This window comes from Grampus griseus, assembly GCF_964374135.1.
Source record: "Grampus griseus genome assembly, chromosome: X".
Lineage (NCBI taxonomy): Eukaryota > Metazoa > Chordata > Mammalia > Artiodactyla > Delphinidae > Grampus > Grampus griseus.
The window spans coordinates 4645886-4673612 of NC_138999.1; the positions used below are offsets into that span (position 1 = coordinate 4645886).

The following is a 27727-nucleotide window of genomic DNA, read 5'->3' on the forward strand; positions in this document are numbered from 1 at the left end:
TTTCTCTAAAACCTACTGGAAAAAGAAAACTTTGCTGGAAAAGTTCTCTGGTGCTACTGATTTTAAAAATTTAAATATATTTTATCTCATTTTAGCTTATCCTTCTAACATTTCTAGTTCTGTGAACATTTCATAATGTACCTAATGTAACAGCAGAGTACTATACATAAATAAGTACACACCAATAAGCCTATATTGGAGTGAGTACTCAACATTTTTTTTTTTTTTCCGGTACGTGGGCCTCTCACTGTTGTGGCCTCTCCTGTTGTGGAGCACAGGCTCCGGACACGCAGGCTCAGCGGCCATGGCTCACGGGCCCAGCCGCTCCGCAGCATGTGGGATCTTCCCAGACCGGAGCATGAACCCGTGTCCCCTGCATCGGCAGGTGGACTCTCAACCACTGTGTGTGGCTCAGTTTTGTCCACTGTCACACAGCAATGATTAATGTTCCCGGTGGTGGAGTTGTGAAGGAATGCCTGTAAAGGGGCCTGCACGTAAAAGCACACACAGGAAGGTAAGGCCCCAACAGATGTCAGCCATGGTCACCACCATTACATCACACTTCAGGTTACAGTCAGTAATGAATCACTCGAACGTCCTGATACATTACTGCCTGACTCCTTCAGAAATTCTGTATCATTCATTCATTCATTCACTCATTTATTTTTTAAGTGAACAAAAAATTTTTGTTTTTAAATCAGGGAAATAATCTTTTAAAAAATTAGGCCTATTCTGTTTGGGTTTGAAACACACACACACACACAAACCTGAGACACTTTTGTATCCTTTAAATACTGTACACCAACTTTTTCTTATTCAGTCACTCTGAGAAGTAAAAGACTGAAAATGTGAAAGGAGTTCTGTCCTGTGGAGAAGCTGGTTCATTAGGTACATAAATGAAATCCACTCAACAGCTTGTAGCCTTGGTGTGCTTAAGTCGGTTTCAGGGCAGGGCAGGAAGACAGACAGCTCTTGCTACAAAGAAGCCACACTCACAGGATTGACCTACAGGGGAAGAAATAAGAAATGTGGAGCATCAGGGATCCTGATAGAAGAATGTTTCCGTTTGACTTCACCCTAGAGACCTAAGATTGGTGAGAAAGGACACAGAGGCTGCCACGAAAATGGATTTGAAAACGGAAAAATGCAGAAAAGATAGCGGACATGAGTTCTTTCAGGCGGTGCCGTGGAATTCAACTGTTGAGTGGGTATATCCATGAAACCTCTAACTAGCTGAGGCATCATTTGTAACACTTCACCCTGAACCCAGCGAGGGTTCACTCCCGGGGAGAGTGAACAGGACCCAGGGGCAGATGATACCACATAGCAACAGACACACCGTGTGTTTCAGGAAACACAGAGCGGCTGCTGAGTCTAGAACTCTGCAGGGATGCACAGGAAGGTGAGGGTCATGTCACGATGTCAGCCCGGGGGCTCAGCTGATGCAAGCGCCCAGTCACGTGGCAGGGGAACAGACACCCACACCGTCCTGGCACGGGTGCACTGTGCAGGGCTCTGCTCAGCCTAGACCTCCACACGTGCGTTCCTCAGACAAGGCTCGGCCCCTCCTCACCCCGACTTGCATGTGTAAGGGCGTAGGCAGACCACCTCTCCTAGACGCTGACTGTGCCCCTGCCTGAAAGGTGAGCAGCCCAACACCACAGTGTTACAGGTCACAGGGATGCCACCAAGGGCAGTGGGTCAAACGGTGCCCCCCCCCAAAGATATGTCCGAGTCCTAAGCTCTGGTGCTTCTGAACGTGAACTTATTTGGGACAAGGGTCTCTGCAGATGTGATGAAGGACCTCCAGAATGAGATCATCACGGATTTACGGTGAGCCCTAAATCCAATGACTGGTGTCTTAACTCTGTTCCTGCTGTTACAATAAAACACCACAGGCTGGATGCTCTATAAACAACAGAAATTGATTTCTCACAGTTCTGTGGGCTGGAATTTAGATCAAGGTTCTAGCAGATTCAGTGTCTGCTGAGGGGGCCCTCTTCCTGGTTCACAGACGACTGTGTATGCCCTGTGTCCCCACATGGTGCAAAGGGTGAGGGAGCTCTCTGGGGTCTCTTTCATAAGGGCACTAACCCCATTCATTGTGCTCCACCCTCATGACCTAATCACCTCTCAAAGGGGCCACCTCCTGATACAATCACACTGGGGCGGGGTGGGGGGTGGTGGTTAGGGTTTCATATATTATGAACTTGGGGGTGAGGGGGGATGATTCAGGTCATGGCAACTGGTGTCCTTAGAAGAGGAGAGACACAGACACAGAGGAGAAGCCACGTGAAGATGGAGGCAGAGATGGGAGGGAGGCAGCCAAAAGCCCGGGGATGCCTGGAGCCCCCCGGAAGCTGGAAGAGGCGGGAAGGATCTTCCCCTGGAGTCTCCGGAAAGAGTGCAGCCTGCCCACACCCTGATCTCAGACTTGTGGCCTCCAGAACTGTGAGAGCATAAACCTCTGTTGTTCTAGGCCACCAAGTTTGCAGTCATTTGTTACGGCAGCCACAGAAACTGTGGCCCCAAGGACCCAAGGTAGCAGCACTGGTGGTGGAAACTAGAAGCTGGGGCCTTGATTCTGAGAAGACGACATAATTCATGACTATAAACATGAACGTGTGCTAGCAATGTTTCAGCAATTGTTAGCAATCAAGGGCAGAGCTCAAGAAAGAAAAAGGAAACACACACACACACACACACACACACACACACACACGGGAAGAGAAGCCTAGCAGCTGTTCTCGACATCAGTGGGAAGAGGCTCCAGGAACCTCCAGCTGCCACCTCAGACCCAGAGACCAGGTCACTCCGCTGGGATCAACAGCCAGGAGGTGCGAGGGCGCTGGGAGCTACAGGAGCAGGTTCTCAGAGGGGGGATCTTGACACCTCTCCCTCCTTACAGGAGACCTTTAGCAATGCCCGGATTTTAATGTCACTGTGGATTCCTAAGGAGCGCTTTGGAAAGGCATGATCACAGGGCATGAGTTCACATTCCAGGGCAGATAGGGGAGACAAGGTCCTGCTGACTCACCCTGAGGGTCGCCCTTTCCAGGGTGGATTCTAATTAGGATTCTTACCTAAGTATGGGAGGATGGCGGGGACAACCAGACATTCCACCCTCCTTCCCAGGGCAGGATTTGGAGAACAGGCCCATCAAAGGCAATGACAACTCAAGTGAAGGGTCGCCTTCCAAGACGAGCAAGGCCCAGGAGCCTGAAATTTCCATCCGCCCCATAACACACTAAGAGGGACCTGACACGATGACTTCCCAGTCTACCACTGTATTTAGGGCAGTGGTTCCCCAGCAGAGACATTTTGACCCCCGCCCCCCGGGGCATCTGGCCAAGTCTAGAGACACTGTTTGGTTGTCACAACTGGGGGAGGGGGGGCTCCTGGCTCTGGTGGGTGGAGACCAGGGATGCCGGTCATCATAGGCAGTGCCGTACGCAATGTTCTCAGTCAGGGCAGTGTAGGAATGGCCTAGAAGTCCAGGGGTCAGATTCCTCACTCTTCCGTTTACTTCTCCAAATCTGCATCCTCACCTATAAAATGTGAGTAAGAGCAATCCTGCCTACTTCACAGAACGAGTATAAAAACTGCAGATGATATAAAGATATAGGAAGCATGTTCAGTTTTCAATTTCTACACAAACAGGAGATGATGGAAAGAAAGGTGGGTGCCTTCTAAGCAATTCACATCAAAAATGGATTGATTTCCTTCACCTGATGCGTCCAATAGAGACGAAAGCAGCGGAGTGCATTACTGTGGCTATCAAACTAATCTGAAAGTGATCAGCCCAATTTTGTGAGGACCAGGACAGTCAACTGAGATAATTTTCCACTGTCAACTATTTTTTCCTTGCTGCCATTCTGCAGAAGTTTCAACACTGTGGCCAGAGTTTCTGTGCATGTTGTTTTTCTGGGCATTATCTCAAATATAAAATTCTTTTTTTTTTAATTAATTTATTTATTTTGGCTGTGTTGGGTCTTTATTGCTGTGTGTGGGCTTCCTCTACTTGTGTCGAGCAGGGGGCTACTCTTTGCTGCAGTGCGTGGGCCTCTCATTGTAGTGGCTTCTCTTGTTGCGGACGGAGCATGGGCTCTAGGCGTGTGGGCTTCAGTAGTCGTGGCTCACGGGCTCAGTAGTTGTGGCTTGCAGGCTCTAGAGCGCAGGCTCAGCAGTTGTGGCGCATGGGCTTAGTTGCTTCGCGACATGTGGGATCTTCCCGGACCAGGGCTTAAACCCGTGGCCCCTGCATCGGCAGGCAGCTTCTTAACCACTGTGCCAACAGGGAAGTCCTCAAATATAAAATCCTCGGTGTTATCGCCTATGTCCTCGGGAATGGTCTGGTAAGGAAACAGAAAGTCTTTCCCTGTGTTCCTGTCTAGGCTGCTGCAGACATGCCGAAGGCACCAGCGCCTGGAAGGCTGCAGCAAGCCCCTAGTGAGGGTCCCCTCCTTTCCATGGGTATCTCTCAGAGGAAGACTCTGTGGTGAGGTGCTGGAGCCCCACTCAACATGCCATGACACTGGGACTAAGGTCCCACTGAGTGTGTGCTCAGGAGGGCACGGAAGCAAGGCCCTTCCCCTAGTGGCTGTGTGACTCGGTTTGGGGGAGAGGAGACAGGCACAGCTGTGACATTTACGGAAAAATCCTTTGTACAGCATGCAATTACCACCATTTTCTACCTCGCCTGTCCAGGAACTTTAACAAAATACAACTTCATAATCCGTGAACGGCTTCTGGTATTTAAAAACAGAAACAAAATTTTTTTTTCTTTTTTTTTTTGCGATAGGCGAGCCTCTCACTGTTGTGGCCTCTCCCGTTGCGGAGCACAGGCTCTGGACGCGCAGGCTCAGTGGCCATGGCTCACGGGCCCAGCCGCTCCGCAGCATGTGGGATCTTCCCGGACCGGGGCATGAACCCGCGTCCCCTGCATCGGCAGGCGGCCTCTCAACCACTGTGCCACCAGGGAAGCCCAGAATTTTTTTTATTGTGGTAAAATATCATGAAGTTTACCATCTTGTGCATTTTTAAGTGCACAGCCAGTGGCATTCAGGAGCTTCACCTTGCTGTGCAGTGGTCACCACCAGCCATCTGGAGAACCCTCTCACCTCCCCAGACAGAAACTCTGTCCCCAGTGAACACTGCTTCTCCCCCGCCCCGCCCCGGTAACCTTCACACCACCTTCTGTCTCTGTGACTCTGACCACTGCAGCTGACTCCTGTCAGTGAAATAACACAGTATTTGTCTCTTCTGTCTGGCTTCTTTCCCTGAGCACAATGTCCTTAAGGTTCACCTGTGTTGTAGCCTGTGTCAGAATTTCCTCCCTTCTTAAGGCTAAATAATATTCCACTGTAGGAATATAAGACATATTATTTATCCAGTCATCCATCAGTGAATACTTGGGTAGCTTCAAGTTTTTGGCTATTATGAGTAATTGCTTTCCATTCTTTAAAAAATACAATATTTTTTATTTCTTGAAAAGCAAACCGCAGCTGAAATATTTTGTCTGTTGTGCACCGCATCCCCGAAATAATGCTGGGAGCAGATCTTCCAAGATTGAAAATAAATAGACTAATATACAGCTGACCACTGAACAAGAGGGGTTTGAACTGCGCGGGTCCACGTACAGGTGGATGTGTTTCAACAGTAAACACTACAGCGCTACACGGGCCGTGGTGGGTTGACTCTGCAGGTGAGAAGGAAGTGCAGACACGGAGTGCCGACTATAAATTACAGGTGTTGTCCAAGGTTCAAGTGTACCCGTACTATCTGTGCACACACTGCGTCCCCACTGTTGGGTGGGTCGTCTACGGGGAAGCTGTGGGATGCGGGGCAAGCCAGGCGGCCCCCTGGAACCTGGCCGTGTTCACTGGGACGACAGGTCACTCCTCACCCCACACAGGTGCCACCCACCCCGAGTCCGCACCTGTGCAGTCAGCACCTTCTCCTCAGACACCCAGAGCCTGTCCAAGCGGCTGGAAGCCACTCTCCTCAGCTGCCGACGCCCGTGACTAAACCATCATGGCCATCTATCTACCCATTTTCTCTCCACTGAATTGAGAGGTCTTTCAGTAAGGACTTCTTTTATCCGTGATCTCTTCCTCCCAAGTATTTAAAAATCCACAGGGGAATCGCCACACATTTAAAAACAAACTGCAGCTCGTTCATTTGAGAAAAACATTTATGCCCACAGTTAAGTAATAGCTAGAATCGCAGGAAGACAAGACATGTATCTTGTGGCTTAGTCTAGGATGTCTCTGTTATAATTTAGTGACAACTCAGGCACCTGGCAGTCTTTGAATGCCAGAACATTTAAACCAGGAAAAAGGAGTAACGTCCATGTACATCATCAAATAAGTCAGTACTCTACAGGACAAGGGGAATCAGAATTGTAAAGGTCTGTTACTGGCATTACTGACCAGCAAATGATTTTGAAGGAGCGTGGCATCGTGATTGTGGTTTGTTATCACGTCCATACTCAATATTCTCCTTTCACTGCTGTTGTGATTGATTTCATGATGAGAAAAGCTAGGCGTAACCTGAGACTCACACCTTCTCTCTGCATGTGCTGTCTGCTGGATTCTTTTTATGTTTGCAATTCTACAGCTTCGGTGCTTAAGTAATAATGACTCTTGAAACTTCAGTTCCAGTCCTGGTTTGTCAGGTGAATGTTAATTTTTGCCAGTACCACGTCACACTGTCACCTCACATGGGACTGCGGTCCACTGAGACCTTCTGACTCCACCTTAGGTCAAGCCCTCATAGTCTGGTCCTCCTCCCAGCTAACTCTCCCCTGCTGTCGTCATCATGTGCCATAAACCCAGAGGAATTCCCCCCCACCCCGCATAGGTTTCCCTCTGGCACATCATCTCTTCAAAACTCCCACTGGTTCTAGAAGCAGCAGACAGCTTAGCTCAAGACTAAAGACCTAGTCGAGCCGAAGCCCTTGACTATTTCTCAAGCACATCAGTAAAAGGTTCAGCTTCGAGCCGCCTCTATCTCACACGCTCTCCGCAGTTTCCCCAAAGTTCAAGCCCCCGTCCCCAGTACAAAGCTGCCACTGCCCCGAGAACATTCTGCTTTATCTTCCTCCACTCCCCTTCCACCACTCTTTTCTGAATTTCTCTTTCTGATGTAAAACTATATGTTACTGTAGATTTCCACTTAAATGGATATGCACGTATCCTAAGCTGATTATACACACCTTTCTTTAATGTGCCCATGAGCAGCCACCCAGCCCCAGATGCCCTTAAGGACTGAGTAAAGGAAGAGGAAAATTACAGGATGACCCTAAGGAAATGAGTGCCTTCTTGCCAGGACGGTGGGCCGTGTGTTCAGAGAGTGGGGCGGCAGGAGCCGACAATGTCTGCTAATAGCCATGGGGGACTAAGGGCATAAGACACACGAAGAATAAAGTAGAAGAGAGAAGCAAAAGGCAGGGGCTGCGGGGGTGGAGACACATAATTACCCAGGCCAAAGCAGGCTGGCAAAGAAGAAACGGGCTTGGGTAGAAGTGGGACTGGGGCCCACACCACGGAGAGCGGTGTCCACTTCGCGGCCGGGCTGTGGTCATCAGGGGCGCTCCGGAAGAAGAGCACAGGTACCTGCTGTGCCCCGGCAAGGCCCACCCTCCTGCCCAGGGAGTCCCCACGTGTGCCGCTCTCCAGCTTATGTCGGGGGGCCGCACTCCACGGTGGACACGGCCGAGTTCCTGGTTTCCCGAGGTGACCTGGTCTGCAGAGCACAGGGAGGCTCCGCTGATGGGAGAGCGGGGACCGGCCGTCCCCAAGCCCCAGAGGCCTGGGCACCACAGCCTCGGCTGCCCAGGGGGCCGGGGATCAGCGTGTACTTCCGCTCTTCTGCTGGGTGACCTCCAGAGCAGGAGGGGAGAGAAAAACCCGAGGGAGCGCGGTGTGGCGGGGGGGCGGGCTGGCACCTCCGAGGGGCCCGTGTGACGGGCAGCGCGTGGGCCATCGCTCCTGGGCTCGGCCTTGTCCCCCTCCTGTCCACTGGCCCAGATGCCACGCCCTGGGCTCTTCCGTGGGAAATCCCCCCATCCCAGCCCGTGAAAACGAGCAGGAAAAGTAGAGAGCCAGGCCAACAGGAGAACCTTCCAGGGGGTTTCACACCAGAAGAGGCACCGACTTTATGACTGGCCTTCTACACCAGTTACTCTCGCTGAATTATGCCAAAATACATCATTTCATCCATCTCAAAGAATCCATGACTGAAGAAATGTGCTTCAAAACACAACGGAGGTACTAGCATCCTTCATGGGGACCCTGTTAAAAAGGTTTCCTTACGTCCCATGGCAAAAGTTTTGCTTACGTTAGGCCACATATATTTCAATACTTCTTATCAAAAAGTTGTGCCACGATTCAGAAGATGTCTCTTCCCAGAAAATAATTAGACCTTTCTCTGACCTTCACCCTATATTTCATCAGTAAGGCATGTGGTAAATGCCTACAGAACATACTGGTCAAAAGTATCTCCCTCCTAGATCATTCATGACCCACTTCAAGGAGAGGCATCCACAGCATTCTGTCATTAGGCTGCTGACAGGAAGGTAATCAAGTCACTTGTGCCTGGCCTTCAAGCCCCACGGGCCAGCCCTACCCTCCAAGTGGCTGGACCCAGGCAAGGACACACCCGCGTCACTATCAGGGGCTAATTGCCTGGTGCCTGGCCCAAGGAGGGCACACCTACATCATAATCAGGGCCTGCTTCCCCTGGTAACTGGCCCAGGCAGACATGCCTGCATCATAATCAGGGCCTGCTACCCCTGGCAAACTGCCATGCCTTCCTTGCTAAGTACCTGCTGGGGCCACAGCTCTCACCCTGAACTGAGAGTTTCTTTCTCAAAATGAAGGATATTGAATTCATAATAGACCGTCCCTACAGACAGACTTCTTTTCTAATGAGCTCAAGATGCCTTCCACAACCTAAAATGCCCCACCAGAAAATACCTTCAGAAAGAAAAGAAATGAAAGTCAAGGGTTATGCTATCATCCACAGCTGCGTGATGGTAACAAAGCGGTAAGTGAACAAGATGAAAACCTAGACCTAGCAAGAGGGCAGTGGTGACTTTTTCTAGTTATAGTCACCACACCCTGGTCTCCCCAGGAGGTCACCTTTCCGGTGGAATTCAGGTTTGGCTCAGATAAAAGAGGGGATGGGAGGAATGCAGTAGGGGTGGAAACTAGGGGGCAAAGCACGTCTTTTTGGGTAGACAACTTGATCTCCGTCCTTACTGTTTTTGTGACTAACATGTTACAGAACAGAAGCTCTAAGGAAAGGTGCTTCCTTAGGTTTCCACACAGCCCTTCCTTCGGCTCCACAGCCCATCCTGCCTTTTTCCTCCTGTTCTTCTTCCCCTTTGGGGTGCGTATAATTACCAAATACTGCTTGTCATCCTAACCCACTCAGAACGTCCAGTGGCACCTTCTGACCTCCGTCCCTGGTCTAACCCAGCACCCCAGCACGATTTTACATGTCTCCTGTCTGGTGCGTTCTTGGGCTTTTCTTTATACTCTTGTCATCTTCTCATGTTTAGCTCACCTCCCAGTTACGTGTGTGCGAACGACCTCATGTTTTCAAGGAGACACTTTAGAACCACTGGTAAGTCCTCACTCTCAGCTGTGAGGCTAGTAAAAGTTTAAGTATACACAAAAATTCTTAGGCTAAAAAGCCAGATTCATGACCTTGCTCAATCAGTAAATAAAGAGGTCCTCTACCCCTCTTGTCTAGAAGAGGTGAAGGAGTAGCACAGAAAGAAGAGTCATCACAATGAATAGGGTTAGTGAGTTCTGTAGGACTAAACTGTCTTTGAAGAACCAGTTCCTGCCTCACTTCTACGGTGGAGGTGTCTGGATTCAGTTCTCTTCTGTTGCTACCTACGATTAGCACCCTACTTAACTCATACCTAGTCACTGGGAGAGACAAATGAGGACACTACAATGACTGGATCACCAAGCAGATTTCATAATATAGACTTGTTGGCAATCCAGCCAAACAACCAGACTAGCTGAATGAGACACAATATTTTCTTGGAATTGTAGTATAACATATCTCAAGTAAATCTTAGAATATAGGACAAAAATTCTAGAAGGAAAACCACCTGAAAAGCTTGGGGGGATGAGGAAGAAAAAGGGTATTTACATTTCTAAAACATCACAGGCGCTTTGTATGTTAAACCATGAAAGAGACTCCAGGTCAAATATGAACTGTCTAGACAAATCCTTAGCTGGGTTAACCAAGAAAAAAAAAAAAAAAACAGGACTCATAACTACAATCAGAAATGAAAGATGGGACATTAAAACCAATGCCACAAAAATAAAAAGGATTAAAGGAGAATAATATGAAAAATTGTAGGTAAACACTGGATAACCTAGAAGAAATAGATAAAGATATACAACCTATCAAGATCTAAGCAAAAAGAAAGAGAAAGTCTGTTCAAACCTCTAACTATTAAGGAGATTAATTCAGTAATGAGAAACCCCCCAACAAAGAAAAGAGGACCAAATGGATTCACTGGAGAATTCTACCAAATTTTAAAGAATTAATACCAATACTCCTCAAACTCTTCTCCACAATTAAAGAAGACGATATACTCCCAAGCTCATTCTATGAGGCCAGCATTACCTTAGTACCAAAGCCAAACAAAGAAACTATAAGAAATTGATACAAATATACTCAGCAAAATACTAGCAAACTTATTTAAATAGCACATTAAAAGGATTATACGTGATGACCAAGGGGGAACACAAGGATGGTTCAACATACGAAAATCAATGTGACGTACCATATTAACAAAATGAAGGACAAAAACCACATGGTCATCTCAACTGATGCAGAGAGAGCATTTGACAAAACTCAGCACCCTTTCATGATATAAACACTTAAACTAAGAATAAAAGAAAACTACCTCAACATAATAAAGGCCATATATGAAAAGCCCACAGCAACATCATTACTTGATGTGAAAAGGCTGAAAGCTTTTCATCTGGGATCAGGAACATGAAAAACATGCTTTCTCTTGTCACTTTTATTCAACACAGCACTGCAAGTCCTAGCCAGAGGAAATCAGGCAAGAAATAAAAGGCATCCACGTTGGAAAGGAAGAAGTGAAGTTATCTGTTCACACATGACATGCTCTTATACGTAGAAAAGATTCCACACACATACTCAAAACTGTTAGAACTAATAAACAAATTCAGCAACGTTGCAGGATACAAAAATCAACATGCAAAAATCAGTTGCATTTCTATACACTAACAATGAACAGCCTGAAAAGAAAATTTAAACGCTTCCATTTACAATAGCATCAAAGAGAAATAAAAGTTAACCAAGAAGGTGAAAGACTTGTACACTGAAACGACAAAACACTGCTGGAAGAAACAAATAAATAAGACACACATAAATGGAAAGACATCCCATGTTCATGGACTGGAAGATTTGATACTGTTATAATGTCCATACTTCCCAAAGTGATCTACAGATTCAGAGCCATCCATATCAAAACTCCAAAAGCAATTTTTGTAGAAATACAGAAATCCATCCTAACATTTATATGGACTCTCAATGGAACCTGAAGCGCCATAACAATCTTGGAAAACAAGAACAAAGTTGGACAATCTCACACTACCTGATTTCACAACACATTACAAAGGTACAGTAATCAAAACAGTGTGGTGCTAGCACAAACACAGACATATAGACCAATGGGATAGAATAGAGAGCCCAGAAAGAACTCGTCACACATATGGCCAAATGAGCTTCAACAAGACTACCAAGACCACTCAAAAATGGGGAAAGGACGGTCTCTTCAACAAACTTGTGTTGGGGAAAGTGGATATCCACGTGCAAGGAACAAAGCTGCACTCTTACTTTATAGCATACACAAAAATTAACTCAAAATGGATTAAAAACCTAAAGGTAAGAGCTAAAACTATAAAATTCCTGAAAGAAAACATGGGGAAAAAGCATTATCACACAGGATTTTTTTTTTTTTTTGGCAGTATGCAGGCCCCTCACTGTTGTGGCCTCTCCCGTAGCGGAGCACAGGCTCCGGACGCGCATGCTCAGTGGCCATGGCTCACGGGCCCAGCCGCTCCGCGGCATGTGGGATCCTCCCGGACCGGGGCATGAACGTGCGTCCCCTGGATCGGGAGGCAGACTCTCAACCACTGCACCACCAGGGAAGCCCGACACGGGATTTTTTTAATATCTTCGATATGACACTAAAGGCACAGGCAAGAGCAGAAATAGCCAAATGGGAGTACATCAACCTTAAAAAGTTCTGTGTATCAAAGGACACAGTCAACAGAGTGAAAAGGCAACCTATGAAATGGGAGAAAATATCTGCAAATCATGTATCTGATAAGTGGTTTATATCCAGAATTTATGAAGAATTCCTAGAACTCAACAAGAAAAAAACAAATAACTCTATTAAAAAATGGGCAAAGGGGGCTTCCCTGGTGGCACAGTTGGTTGGGAGTCCGCCTGCCGATGCAGGGGACGCAGGTTCGTGCCCCGGTCCGGGAGGATCCCACATGCCGCGGAGCAGCTGGGCCCGTGAGCCATGGCCGCTGAGCCTGCGCGTCCGGAGCCTGTGCTCCACAACGGGAGAGGCCACAACAGTGAGAGGCTCGCGTACCACAAAAAAAAAAAAAAAAAAAAAAAAAAAAGGGCAAAGGACTTGAATAGACATTTCTCCAAAGAAGACATGCAAACGGCTAACAACATATAGAACAATGCCTCGCGTCATTAATCATTAAAGAAAGGCAAAATCAAGAGAGAATCACTACACACACAATAGGACAGCTACTATCAAAAAGACAAAAAATGACAAGTGTTGGTGAAAATGTGGAGAAACTGGAACCCTTGTGGGCCGTTGGAGGAAGAATAAAATGGTACAGCCAGTATAGAAGACAGTTATGGTGGAGCTTCAAAAGACTAAAAACAGAATTACCTTATAATCCAATAATCGCACTTCTGCGACCATACCCAAAAGAAAGGAAAGCAAGGTCTTGAAGAAATATTTGTATATACATGCTCACAGCAGTGGTTTTCACAACAGCCAAGAGGTGGAAGCAACAGAGTTATCTATAGACAGATGAAGAGAGAAACAAAATGTGGTCCGTACAGTGGAATATGATTCAGTCTTCAAAGGGAGAAAATCACATGCTACAACATGGATGAACCTTGAGGACATTATGCTAAATTTAAAAAGCTAGTCACAAAAGGACAAATACTGTATGAGGCACCTAGAGCAGTTCAAATTCACAGAGACAGAAAGAAGAAGGGTGGGCGCCGGGGGCCGGAGAGGGGGAGGAATGGGAGGTAGGGTTTAATGGGGACAGAGTTTCAGCCTTGCAATGTAAAAAGTTTGAGAGATGGAGTGGTGACGGTTACACAACAACTTCAACATTCTTAACACTACCGAACTGTACACTAAACATGGATAAGATGGTAAATTTTAAGCTGTTTCTTGTGACATACGGATGTGTTTCCATCACTAAAGTTTGTCAGGATTACTGGGTGTGCAAACAGCCCAGAGGCAGCTGATGAAGGGAGTGTGAATCGCGGTGCTTGTACCCGTGCGTGAGGAGTTAGTGTGTGTGTAATCCAAGAACAGTCCACATGGTTTCTGTGTGACACAGGCAGCGGTATTAGCAGGGCCCTTTGACAGAAAATTCTCTGGTTCCCGGGAATACTCAATCTGCCCCTCTGGATATGTGTACAAATATAGATAACAACACACGTTTCAAAAATGATGATGACTCATATGAATACAATTTTGAATCCAAAATTACTGCTATAACTGTAAACTTTTTCTCCCTTAGCACCAGGAATTCTAAAGACTGAGTTTTCACCTTTTCTCCTAGAAAAATCTTAAAATAATACTTCATTTTTAAGCATTTTTTGTCCCTGTAATCTAGAACATTCTTGACCTTCTCACTTGTAGTAAGAACCAGCAGGCAATTCCGTTGTGATCAACCTTCAGTTAACATGCCCCAAGGGAGAAAAATCATCTTCCCTTTCAAAGAAAAACAAGTCAAGAGAGCGATAAAGGCCATACAAACAGACATGTCAGAACAGAATTATGCCTTTAACTTAAAAAAAAAAAATTAAACTTCTTTGGGGAGATTTAGGTTCTTGCTTATCATCAACATGTTAAAGTTTGCATAGCTGCTGAAACCTTAGTCGGTGTTATCTGATTGTGAAAAGGAAAAGCCTTCTGTCAGGAATGTAATCTTTACATAATACCCATGCAAACACAATGCAAATGTTTTTGGACCTCAGGAGTCAGTGAAAGGAACGCATATTCTTTTAAGAAGCCTTTAAAAAGACAAGATTGAATCGCAGCACACAACAGCATCCACCAAACTCTCTCTCGAGCCCCTCTGAGCCTCACAAGGAAGAGAATTTTCCAAGAAGTTATCAAGACCAAAGGACAACCCTAGCATGCCCCGCATGAGTCTGTGAGAGTCACTACTAAGGTGAGAGACAGGATGGCAGAGGGCGGCACCTGGCATGAGCGCGGCGGTGGGGAACACCTCCTTCAGCTTCGCCTGGCTGGCTTCCACCAGCTCCTCCTTGGACGTCGGGAGCTGCAGGGTGTCTACGATGATCTGGGCCGCCTCCAACGCTGTCTTACCCATAACAAGGGACTTCACATCCCAGCTGTATTTCTTCCCATAGCGACCGCAGACTGCCTCAAACACCACTGAGTACAGCCGTTCAGTATCTGCAGACACAGTGAGACGAAGACACAGAGGCTTTTAGGGTGCATGCGGTGGTAATGCCAAGTCTACATCAGAGAAGCACGTGTGTTCACAGTGCAGGTCAAGTTCAGGGTAGAAAGCTCTCTCGGGGAGACCTATGGACGTGAGGGAAACGTTCTCAGGCCATGGGGACCAGACGATGCCCTGGGCAGCCTGCTCTCTGCTGCTTGGGAACGTTACAGGCTGGCCCAGAAAGGAAGTCTCTAGTACGGTGAAACTGCCTTGTCTACGCGCACGCACGCATCTGGGCCTGAGCACGCGCTTGACGCCCTGAGCTGGTCCTCCCAAGCGTGCACCGTGACGGCAGCACGCAAGGGTCTGTGTGTGAGCCCTCTGCTGTTAGGGATGTGCCCCGAGGAACTACTCCCACCCGGCAGGAGCGCAGGAGCGCCTGGCCGCGGGCGGAGCAGTGAAGTGCCTACGCAAGGACAGAAACTTGTGCGCGGCTCTGAGTAGGAACACACAACTCCTGTGCTTCTCGTTTCCTCTCACGGGACCAGATCCCTCACGGCACTTGTGTCATCAGGCATGGGGGGCGGGGGGCTTTGCCCACCAAGCCTTCCTGCAACAGCGGCGGCGTTTCCTGCAATGTACCTGGATGCTGACGCTCTGTGGTGAAGGGATCATTCCCAGGAGGCCGCCACCCACCCCGTGGCTGCTTCTCCCGGCAGCTGACCTGCCCTTCCCCTCCCCACCAGCTAAATGTGTCGTGCTAGGGCCTCCCTGTAGGCTGCTTCCCTGGACAAGCCCTGGACCCTCAGCCCCACGGTGGCATGCTTCAGCCTTGACGATGACCAGCAACAGAAAGAGCTTTTCTTTCTCCTCTGCTTTTCAAGGCAAAATCATCTACAGCTGCGTATCAAGTAGGCTCAGCGCTTTAACTCTTTGGGTCCTCACCGTTCTACCACGGGCTGGATTCTGGCGGGACGGTATAAGACACACAACAAAAAGATCTCAGATATCCACCCTCAGACATACTCGCCAGACTGTGCTTGGGCATGACCCCTGGGCTGGGTAATACATTCCAGCTTTTGTTTCCTTTTCTTTTTTTGGTACAAAAGAAGGTGGGACTTGAGGAAAAGTCTTCCCGGGATCCTTGGTAGAAGCAGCCAGCGTCTGCATAATAGCCTGAGTGGTTCTAGTTTTTCTAGAACCACGCTGCACTTAATCTCCCTGAAGAAGTCCCAGCAAAGAGGGAAGGGCTGGTGCACCCTCCGCCGGACGCTGAGGAGGGCTGCCTGTCACACGCTCTTTTACATCCTTCTCGCCTGTGAGCGGACAGAGAGGGAGGGCTCTCGGGGTCGGGGGGGGGGGGGATGGATGCACTGGCAGGGAGGCTGTACATTTTACCGTCTACACGTGAGCACTTTTCTTCTAGCGGTTGAGAGAGAGAGAAAGACTGACAAAAAGACATCGCCGGCACCCAGCGAGTGAGAAACCACTGATGGGTTTGCGAAGGCTAGGGAGTGCCAGGAGAAGCAGCAGAGGCCGGGTGGGGACTTAACATGAGGGACTCGTGGGGAAGCAAGTGGACGGGGAAGGAGAAAGGAGCATGAAAAAAGACTAATTCTGAAGACAGAAAACAGCTGTATTCTTTAAAAACGCTTCAAGCAGCGTTTATTTAAAGCTGAAGCTTTTAACCTAAAAGGCACAGAACGGTGGGATTATAAATCTGCAGGAGACTGTGCCGACAGCCACTTTTCTTCACAATTCAGATAAAATCCCCCCAAACCCTCGGTGGAATAAGCGAGGATCTGAATGCATCGCCAAGCTCCTCAGACCCGGCAATGAGGACGCCCGCTGACGACAGCGTAAGATCAATGAAAGGGACAGCGTTTTGAAAGGAAAAGGTTCTCCAGAAGCTAAACTAAAATGAAGCCGCATAAAGTAGCTGTGCTCTGCGCCATGCTTCTGGGTTATTTTTCACAGGAAACTCACGTGGTTTTCCACAGGCTACGTGCACACAAGCTGCTCCCTTACTCAGGTGTGTTAGGAACATACTGCAGGTACACGAGAACCTCAGCCCTGGGCGGTGGGGGGGATAGGATCCAGGCAGCAGTCCCAGCAGGTACAGATGAAGGGATCAGGCAGGCAGTGACACGAGGGCATCGGATTGGGCGGGGGGCAGTGCGGGAGGTGAGCGGACAGACTCAGCCCAGAGGTTGGTATTTTCATCCGAGCTGCGGGCTGGGTCCCCAGGTGGGAAAACAGAAGGCACTGACGTTTAGGGTCACTGAACTGTTACTATAAAAGGCATCACCACACCTGGAAGGCCTCTCTGTTTCGTCTGAGGCTGAGCTTCTGTCGTTGTACTATGCTTAGCAACAGCTTTTATCATCGAGAACGTATTTAAATGCTGGCTGAGTCCACCCCAGACTCAGGACGGTATCCATTTGTGTTTCAGCTTATGAAGACGGAAGGGGTGAGCGTATTTCCCCACTTCTCTCTTGCACGAAGCTGCACCTAATCCAGTTCTAAAGGCATGATCTGCATTATCTAATAGCAAAACCCCTCAATCAACCCGAGAGTAAGAAGCATGTAGGGTAAGAGCTGGCTTGGTTTCTCTGCCCACCCCATCTCCACTTCTGTACCACATGGACACAAAGCAAGGGCGTCCTGATCCGAGAGGAGCAGCGAATCCCCAGCCTGGCCACGCTCTGGCTGGACGTCCCAGGAGGAGCTGCTTCGCCCCGGTGACCTGCGGCTTCTGCCGGGGGCACCGTGGGGAGCAGCGGCCGCCTGCAGGCCCAGGCGTGCCGGAGGACTCTGGGCTGGGAGCCGGCCCCGCGCTCGGAAGCCCGGCTGGCCTGGGTTGGAGGCCCTGCCCCGCAGCTGGCCAGCCGCTGGGAACTCAGGACATGTGCTCAGCACCCCACTGGGCCTTAGCTTACCCGTCTGCACCCTGGGGGGTCTTCCCACGGGCACACACCTGCTAGGCGCCTGCGTCAGCTGAGCGGGTAACCGGCGCGCAGCTGTGAGCACGGCGCCCGGCTCTGCCTCCCTGCCTCTAGGGCCGTCTGGGGCACACGTGCCCTGCAGCGGCTCCGCGGAAGGCGGTCAGGGAGCATCTGTGAGCTCAGAGGAGACGACGAGCTCTGCTTTCCCTGCCTGCACACCACAGCTCCCAAAACGGCAAGGGCTGCTGCATCTGACAAGTCACAGGGCCTCGTTCCGGGTGCTTTACTTTAAAAGGAAGTGGTAACCATTTGGGATTCCCTCCCACAGTGTTACACATTCCCTAGCTTCACAAATACTTGTTAACTGACCGCCCGGCCTAGGACAGGCACACTGACGCCGTGTCCCCAGCCCCATGATCCATAAACTTCCGGAAACGGAAAAGCTCTCATTTAGCAAAAACAGAGTCAGTTTTAAGGTTTAATATTTGGGACACTTAGCGTGAACCTTCTTGCGCTTCCCTGTACAAACACCAACAGGCTTTGGATTACGGATGCTGCCCCAGGCCACCGCCGCCGCCCCCCCACAGAGCATACATGTCATGGAATCAATGCATTCCACTTCAAAATAATAATTTAAAAATCAAAATACAACTGGCTCCTCCGGTTTTGGAAACGGACTGTGGACCCACATTGATTACCGCTCTCCAGTCAACTTACGCCTTCCATATCCTGTACACCTTGAACAAAGTGAGATAATGCTTCTCAGAACTTAATATATCTTGAGAATAGTCTTACTTTCCAATTACTAAGAAAAGAAAAAGGAGGGCGAAGGTGACCTAAAGACGCTGTTTTGTGCTACAGATAGCTCCTTAACGATACAAGATACCTCTCCACGTGGAAAGGCAGAAGGGCCCATCTCGGGCTAAAATCAAACTGCCACAGTCTGGCAAACAGGGAGTTGTAGAAGGGGAAGCAGACTGATGTAGCCGGCTCCATGCTTCCTCTCACCCAGAAATGGAGCAGTCTTCTTCAGTGTGGTGAAAGCTACATAGTTTACATGTGAAACGGCTTTAACGATAAAAAGGCAGCGCACGGTACATTCTGATCAAAGTGGTGGTGCCACTCTTCTAAGCCACCGTGGTAGTTAGTACACAGTAGGTAATCAATCACTGAATACACTCCTTGAAAACATGCACTTCTTTTGTTCACCTACCACTCGTTTCCCTAATCCACTGGTCCTCAAAGTGTGGTCCCTGGACCAGGAGAGTCAGGAATGCAAATGCTTGGGCCTCAGCCCAGACCTACTGAGGAGAAACTGGGTGAGGCCCCACGCTGTGACCCCAGATCTGCTGTGTGTTTTATCAACCCCCCCCTCCCACCAGCAGGAAACCAGGGTGTGCGTGCCTAACACAGGGGAGAACCACTGACCTGACCTGTTTTTACCAAAGCCCAGTGCTCTGCAGTCAGCGATTTTAAAACCAGATCAAGTTTAACCAAGAAAAGCTTGATTTTAACGATTACACACATAGATCTATAAGCAGAAATTAAAGAAAAAATAATCTATTTACACTTTCCTCTGTATTGCATCCCATGCATACTTAAACTTTTTTTTTCTTTTGAAGAAACATGTAGCTTGCAGTAAACTACAGACAACTTGATGGAACATACTATACTGAAAGGATTAGTGAACTGGTTCATCTCTCTCCCAAGTGGAAATCGAGAAGAAGAAGGATGTCTAGGCCTGGGACCACAGAACAGGAAGCAACAGCTGTTGCCGGGGCCCTCGGTTTGAGAACTACTGAGACCGACACACTTGCTCTCTGCGCTTTCTAGCAGGGGGCCCTTGATTTCCTCCAGTGATGAAGGACCTCACTGGAAAATAAGCGTCCGTTCCCAAAAACGGACTCTTCGGTCAAGCGGCACAGCCATCCTACGGCCTAGGCTCTAGATGACGAGAGCCTGCAGACGTGGCTGGTTCTTCTCAGGAAGACAGGAGATGAGCCATCCGACCCGGCGGGCTCTGCTGTCAGGGGCTGCCCGGGGCTCTTCTTGACTTCTCAGGGCTCCCCAGCTTGCTTAATAATTTCTAGCACACTCATGGCGAAAAGTGTTTCTGCAACAGCTGTCTGCTGCTGTTCTCCATGCTCCCAGCACACGGCACGAAGCCCAGAGCCTCTATCGGCGCCACACTTGGTTCCGAGTTGCCTCTGCCGTACACCTGCCGGGCCAGCTGGCCAGGGCGTCTACCAGCCTCACCGGCCGCTGTGACGAGCAAGGCCAAGGCGGAAGAAGGTACCTGCTAAAAGTGCCGGTCACCCCAGGTGCGGCGGAAGGGCACCGGTGGATCCGGAGGAAGGCAGAAGAAGGTGTGGACGTACCAGGTTCTGAGAGGGGCTGGCAGGGACACAGCCTGAGGCAGGAGGCCCTACAGGACAAAAGGCCCTTCCGGGAGCCAAGAAGGGCCCGCCGGTGGTGAGCGCTAGCGGAGGCGCCTACGCCTAGCTCTCCGCGGGAGGACTCGGCCAGCGCTTGGCTGAGCAGCGGCAGAAAGGCCGGCAGGGTAGTGGACAGCCCTCCCGGGAAGGGGGCCGGCAGGGTAGTGGACAGCCCTCCCGGGAAGGGGGCCGGCAGGGTAGTGGACAGCCCTCCCGGGAAGGGGGCCGGCAGGGTAGTGGGCAGCCCTCCCGGGAAGGGGGCCGGCAGGGTAGTGGACAGCCCTCCCGGGAAAGGGGCCGGCAGGGTAGTGGACAGCCCTCCCGGGAAGGGAGCCGGCTGCAGGGACCGCCTGGTGGAGGCTGCAGGGCGGGGACCCAGGAGGTGGCTACCATAAGCGGGGCATGCGGCATGGCTGGTTTGGGGGCGTATCTATCCGGCTTTCCCTGGCCCATCCCACGTGGGAAGCTGCAGGCACAGAGCACTGATCGCTGCAGGGTCCGTGGTCCGGACGCTCAGGAGGCTGTGGGTCGGTGCACGGCTGGCACGTCCCGTCTCTCGAGCGTAAGGCGTCTGCCAGCTGCTTGCTTTCTCACTCTTGGGAGTCCAAGGTCCAGAGGCCACTGTCCTCCGAGTCAAGACAGCCACCCAGCAGGCTGCGCCGGCCCGAGAAGGACAAGGGTCCCACCCGCAGGGGTCAGACGGCTCCGTCTCCAGGACAGGACGCCACTGTGGAAAGCCACCGGGTGAGCAGAGCAGCTATGGAGACTGTGCGAGATGCCCCAAACATTCCAGTCCCATTAGGGGAGACAGGCACTGAGCCGGTCAAAGACCCTGGGCCACACGCTGGACCCACGGGCCCTGCATGGATGGCCCTATGTCTCCTCCTGGCCACCTGACCCTCCACAAACCCACCCTCAGCACGTTCCAGGCTGGAGGTAGGACCCCACTCCCTCCCTAGCTCCGTTCACCTCTCCCCTGGGTGAAGCATTCCTCTTCACACAGGTGCATCGGGCACATTCTCTGTGAGAGGCACTGAAAAAACGTGGTTAAGTGAGACAGAAGCATCCTTGCCAAGTTAAATACAGAACTCAGTGATTGAGACTGAAAAGCTTATTAAAGTTTGCTTGGGGGAAAAAAAAAAGGAACACCCAAATACCTGCAAAGGTAAAGGGAAGCTTTGCAGAAAGAGTGGTAGAGAAAAGGCAGTATGTAAATCAGAGTATTTCTCTCAGCTCAGAACTACTGATATGTGGCCCTCTGCTAACCGCAAGGACCTGGACGTCCAGGAATGTCCTCTCAGACCTGAAAACGGATGCCAGGCAGAGGCTACGTTAGACACCGAACGCAGAGGCCTGGCATTCTGGGGAGGAGAAAGAAAACAGGACGAGGAGAACACAGATGCCGCCTCTAGCAAACACTGCAAGTCTCCAGGCGCTGAGGGCACGCGGGTGCGCTCTCCAGGGGCCACCAACACTGCGTGTTGTTTATACACACAGGAGAGGCTTTCCTAGTCTGTGTGGCTTAACCTTTACAAATGAGCTTGCATGTAAGAGGGAACAGGGCCTCGTGTTTAGGAATGTACAAGACGGAAACCAGTAATTAACAAGCATGAAATTACCAGTTCTGGTAATATGTGCTTCAAATTAGCAGCCTGCTTTCTCTAGCAGGCTTAGAGGAAAAGTATTTAAGGGTCTGATGTACTGTTTCCTGTAGCTGGAAGCTATCAGTTTTCAACTGTAAAGAAGAAATAATAACTCCTTAAAATGAAGATCGGTAATAATAATTTAACTGGGTGATCACTTGTAAAGTAAAAATCTTGATTAGTATTCAGCATGATTCACTGGTGGGGTCAACTATTCCCTTTAATAGGTATGGGTATTAGTCAAGAATTTTTTTTTCTGGTAATCCATAATAAAGTTTAAGGAAATCATTTTAAAAATGAACTGGTTCAAAAAATGTTGCTGGATCATATGTTATCTCTATGGAAACATATCTGTACTGGAGGAAAAAAAATGAGCACTGACCCTTAGACTCGTAAACCTAAATGTAAACCCAAAGCTATAAAACTTCTGGAAGAAAATACAGGAGACCATCTTTGGAACCATGGGTTCTACGAAGGCTTCATACACAGAACACACAGTAAGAACCCTAGAAGAACACATGGATAAAGGGGCTTTCGTCAAAATTAAAGGACCCCAGGAAGAAAAGGCAGGCCACAAAGTGAGAGAAAATACACACACACACACACACAACTTACATGCAGAATCTATAAGGAGCCACACTTTACAGCTTAGTGGTGACACAAACAACCTGCAGTAGAAAGAATAGCAGCCCCGCAAAGATGCACGTGCCCTGATCTCCAGAACCTCTGAGTAGGCTTCATGGCAAAATGGACCTCGCAGGTGTGTTTAAGCAAGAGTCCTGAAGTGGGGAGATGACTCTCCAGGATCACAAGGATCCTTCCGAGAGGCAGGCAGGAGGGTCAGAGTCAGAGGAGATGTTGAGGGCAGAAGCAGAGGTCAGGCAATGCAGGGTCACAAGAATAGGAAGGTGGGTGACCTGCAGAAGCCGGAAAGACAAGAAAACACTCCTCTAGAGCCTCCAGAAGGAATGCAGCCCTGTCAACACCTAGATTTTAGCCCAGAAGGAATGCAGCCCTGTCAACACCTAGATTCTCCCCCGTCCAAGACTGCTTGTGGATTTCTGGCCTCCAGAGCTAAAAGATACGTCACTTTGTGTTGTTTTAAGCCACAGGGTTTGTGATAATTTTTTACAGCAGCAATAAAAGTAATACACAGCCCAACATAAAAACCACTTTGGATAACAGTCTGGCAGTTTCTTACGAAGTATACAACTATCATACAACCACTAGCAATAAAAAGGAAAAAAAAAAATAACATGCAATCCCATGAATGAGTTCAAAAACATGATGCTCAATGCAAGAAGCCAGATGAAAAAAGGAGTACATTCTGTATGATTCCATATAAAATCCCAGGAAGTGCAAACTCATCTGTAGTTTCAGGAGACTGACAGTTACCATGGCAGGGGCATGAACAGAGAGGGATCGCGGAGGGCCACAAAGATACTCGTGGGAGCTGTATCCTTACATTCCTTACCTTGAGTGTGCACATGGTATCGCGGGAATTACATGCTAAAACTGATCCATCTGTGCAGAGTAAACTACCCGTGAAGTCCAATGTGATCAAAGTGTCCTGACTAGACTTCTCAAGGTCTGCTCAGAACAAGGAGAACCAGTGTTTGCAGCACAAGAAAATGAAGATGTACCTGGAATTCCAGGCGGCCAGACTGTTCCTGAACACAGAGACACTCCTGGGGTCAGCCAATCAGTATGAGGACGTGGGGACAAAGGACAGGGTGCGTGAGACGGCTCTCAGTCAACCAAAAGGAAGGCTGTCTTTTAGAAAGCGTGACGTCTGTGCCCAAGGAGGGAAGACTTAGCAGCGTTGTCCCCTATCTTTGGCCTAGGAAGAGAGCAAGACTTTCTCAGGATTTAAGGTATAAAATGAGCTTTCCCTGAGGAGACACCATCTTGATGGATGCGAACAATGGCCTCTGAAAAATAAAACTGGAAAGACTCCTACCTCACTCCTTACTACTGAAGTAAATGAAAAGGCCATACATCACAGTCGGAGGTCAGGGCCTGACTCTACCCAAGGGATGCAGGCCGGGAAGACCATCCTAAGAGGGCCGACGAGAGGCTCATCATGCTGCCTGCCGAGGGGCACCGACAGGCAAGGGAGGTAGCTGCTCACACACAGTGTGCGTGTCCCCTGAATTCCTATGTTAAATGCTAATTCCCCATGTGATGGACGCTGCTAGGAGGTGAGGCCTTTGGGAGGTGGTGAGGTCATGAGGGAGGAGCCCTCCTGAATAGGATTAGGACCCTCCTAAAAGAGACCCAGAGAGAGAGTCCCCCAAGCCCTTCTGTTACGTGAGGACACAGAAGGCACTGTGAACAGAGATCGGACCCTCCGCAGACACCAAATCCGCCTGACCTTGGTCTTGGACTTCCCCAGCTCCAGAACTGTGAGAAAAACACGTGTGCTCTGTAAGCCACCCAGTCTGTGTACTTTTGTTAGGGCAGCTGGAGCAGACTGAGGCAGAGTGATGGCAGGACTCCCTCACACACGGAAGGACTGGAGAAGGACAGGCGGGCACTGTCCCACACGACGAGCAGTCAAGAAAAACGTGATCTCTGCAGTAGCTACCAGTTCCAGCGCCCCGGATGCCAAGTACGAACAATGATGAGTCTTCCAGGCAAATCCCAGATGCCCCTGCACACCTGCCAGGTCAACTCCAGGTGTCCCCAGTTAGTCAAGGGGTGTGGACAAACGGCCTTCCACCTACCCACCCCCATAATCACACTGAAGCACTTCACGTGGAAAACACAGGAAAAACAATTCCTCTCCTCGTTTTTTGTTCTTGTTTGTATTTCGGCCAAAGCACAACATAGACAAAGAAGGTAAAGAACAACGACTCAAGCTTCTCTGCAATATTTCACTCAGACTGCGGCGAGATAACAGACATGCCCAGCTACGCTTCGTTCCCCAAAGTTGCTTTCTTTATCCATTCCACCACTGAAACTGGTGATGTATCCCCTGCATCTAGGCTTTCCCTTGTTCACTGTCTCTGCTTTTCGATCACCCATCCTGTGGCCCTGGTCTTCCTCCCACCCTCAGAGACACTGAAAGTGACAGGAAAGGCGAGGCATTGGCGACGGCCGGCCCTGGAGCCAGAGGCAGTGGTGGGGATACAGAACGGGCCCCAAGAAACAGAAGAGTAGGGCGGGCAAAGTCGGAGGCGGGGGGGCAAGAAGCACAGAGGACGTTTACTGAGCCCTGACAAACTGCAAGATTAGGAGACATACCTTCTAAAATGGGGAGAAGTTCAGGGAAGTAAGTGTAGAATTTGGTAGTGATGATTAAGGGCTTTTCAAGTTAAAAATCTCCCAAACTCATCCATGGAATTCACTTTACAGTTTACCGATTATTTTGTGATATTTAACAGTATGTTACGATACAGAAATGCTATCAGAACAGCTTAAAAATATGAGATTCTTTTTAAACTTTTTTTTTTAACTTCTATTTTTAAGCTTTTAAACAAGGCATACTGAGTTTCCATGACTTCTTCCAGGTCAGCGAGCTCACCTAGGGCCCATCCAGGGCTGAAACCACGGTCTGCGTACGAAAATCCCAGGAGCTCCGAACTTTAACTTGGCCTGGCACATGCTCCTACAACTCATGGGTGCCGGGCACTCTGACTTCAGCCGCGGTTCTGCCAGGTGTGGGACCCTGACCAGCGGCACGGGCCTCACGTGGGAGCTGGTGGGAAATGCATTCTCGGAACCGCTCCAGAACCACAGAGCCTGGGGCGCCAGCAATGTGTGTTTGCACAAGCTCTCCACAACAGCCTGATGCCTGCTCGAGGGAGAGAAGCACGGACCGAAGTTTCGTTAGCATTCCTGGCAATGAGATGACACACAGTGTCTCCTATCATCACTACGGCTACTAAAGTAATTAGTAATAGCCAACAATCAATCACTGGGCACCTCCCATGGGATCTGTGTGTCCCTGAGATCCATGACAACCCTCCTGATATGTACAGGATTACGCCATCCCCAATTTTTAGATGGACAGACTGATGCTTGGGGTACATGGTCCATGACCAAACAGGAGGTAGAGAAGGAGTCAGCCTACCCTCTTCGCATGTGCTGACTCATGCTCTCAGTCGCTACGCAAACCCGTGTCTCCTAGGAGGAGCTCGTGTCTGCCAACACCTGGCTCACAAATTTTCATCCCCATAACCCTGTACACCCTCACTTTGCAAACCTAAGCTCCGGGTTTTGGACGTGTCCCTGTTTCCCGCCTTCCTGTTGCAAAAGACGAATCTAGAAGCTTATGGCAGCACCACTTCTGTGGGGCACTGGCTGACCGTGAAGACACCTTATTCAGGTGAGGGGATTCAGTGAAATGGTTACCAGTCCTGCCCTGAGCAAGCTGTCAGCTGAGGGCTTGTCAAAGGTAAGATCTCTCCAAGGTTTCTCTTAAGACTTGGAGCAGAATCGACCAAACGTGGGCACAGAGGGTTCCACGAGGTCACTGATTCCTACAGGGACCTGTGGCTCAGGACACCAGCCTGTTCCTTTCCTGCAGAGAACCTACCACCTTACACCAAAATTTTCTATGAGTGCAACCCTGGGCTCTTCCACCTGGTAGAGTAAACACAGGCAACAGCGTCCGGCAAAATCGAACAGCATCTGTAACTGAAGAAGCAAAAGGAAGATGCTGTTTTCACTCGTAGAAGGCAGAGCCGCTTGAGAAACGCAAGACCAAGGCTGAGTCGGAACACCACATACAACACGTCTTTTTGTGCAGGGAAATCCAGGAGGTGGGCATGTGAGTTCCACGTGCCCGTCGCTTGACCAGGGGAAAGCGGGCTACCCTCAGGCTCGTGACAGTGGGGGTCCCCCATCAGGCTACTGAAAATTCGCCCTGGAATCTGGAGGCTGAGGGAGAGCTTGCCTCAGTTACAGGAGTGGAGGCTGGGCTGAGGGCAGAGTGGAGGGGACTGTGTCCTCCCCGGAGTGAGATGCTGTCTTGCCAAGCACGGCATCCTGGGGACCCTGGAAGCCTCGGGAAGCTCTCTGCCCACGGAGGAGGTGCCGTGAGTGGGGACAACCAGGATTCGCGTGCTGGCCTTGCTGCTTCCTGAAGGTGTCCCCTTGTCAAAGGGACAAGCGCACTGGAAACTCAGTTTCCCTGTCACCCAAGGCTGTGCGGGGGGGATGAAAGGTGCCATCAGATGTAAACTGTCCAGAGCGGAGTTATGTGCTCCGTCAAGGGTGTTCCCATGAGATGCAGCAGGAGATGGAGAAGGGCAGGTAAGGCGGGGCTTTTCCGGGAGGGTCTGTCTGCAGAGGGTGCACGTGAGGACATCCGGGGAGAGGGGACGGTCCATAACAGAAGCACAAGCAACAGGAGAAGGGGCCCCCGGCTGGGCCTTGTCTTCGGGAGGACATGCCGTGCCTTTCATGTCCCCAGTCCCCTCTGTCCCTGGACGCAGGGCACGGGGAGCAGCAGCATGGGATGGCACAACTTTCTCCAGGGAGTTTCAGGAGTCAGGCCTGCAGGCCACGCTCCTCTGCTACTTCTCATTATGGGGCAGTGGGCTCGAAGGGGCGATTTCAGAGTAGAGCAGGTGGCCTGGCCCCCAAGGGGATGCCCACCCGGTGCATGGACAGGACAGCGAGGCTCCTCGGAGGGAATGGCCCGCAGGGAGGCGGCTGGGGGCGGGGCAGAGGCACGTGGAAGGGGCTGGGGCTGGGGGAGGCCCACGTGGCTGACAGAACGACGGGCCTGCTCCCTCTGAGGGCGCTCTATGTGCCACGCAGTGCGGGGGCCCCTCCTGCAGCTGTGCGATGGCAGGGAGGATAAAGAGACCCTGGTGTGGATTCACAAATTCGGGAGAGCCATAAGGTCTTCCAGCTGAGCTCTCCAAAGAAGACTGAGTCTTAAATCCTGCAGATACTGGGATTAAGATACTGTTTTTACAAACTTATGGTTACCAGGGGGGAAG

The 27727-nt window shown here is 49.9% G+C and overlaps 1 protein-coding gene across 1 annotated transcript in view; it reads right to left on the bottom strand.

The window, feature by feature from the left end:
• LOC309839864 (pseudouridine-5'-phosphatase-like) overlaps nt 1-27727 on the bottom strand; it is a 71135-nt gene that overhangs the window by 22938 nt on the left and 20470 nt on the right. The window contains exon 2 of the mRNA XM_082681838.1: nt 14543-14761. Within this exon, the coding sequence (XP_082537964.1) occupies nt 14543-14761 (219 nt within the window). The remainder of the gene's footprint in view (nt 1-14542; nt 14762-27727) is intronic.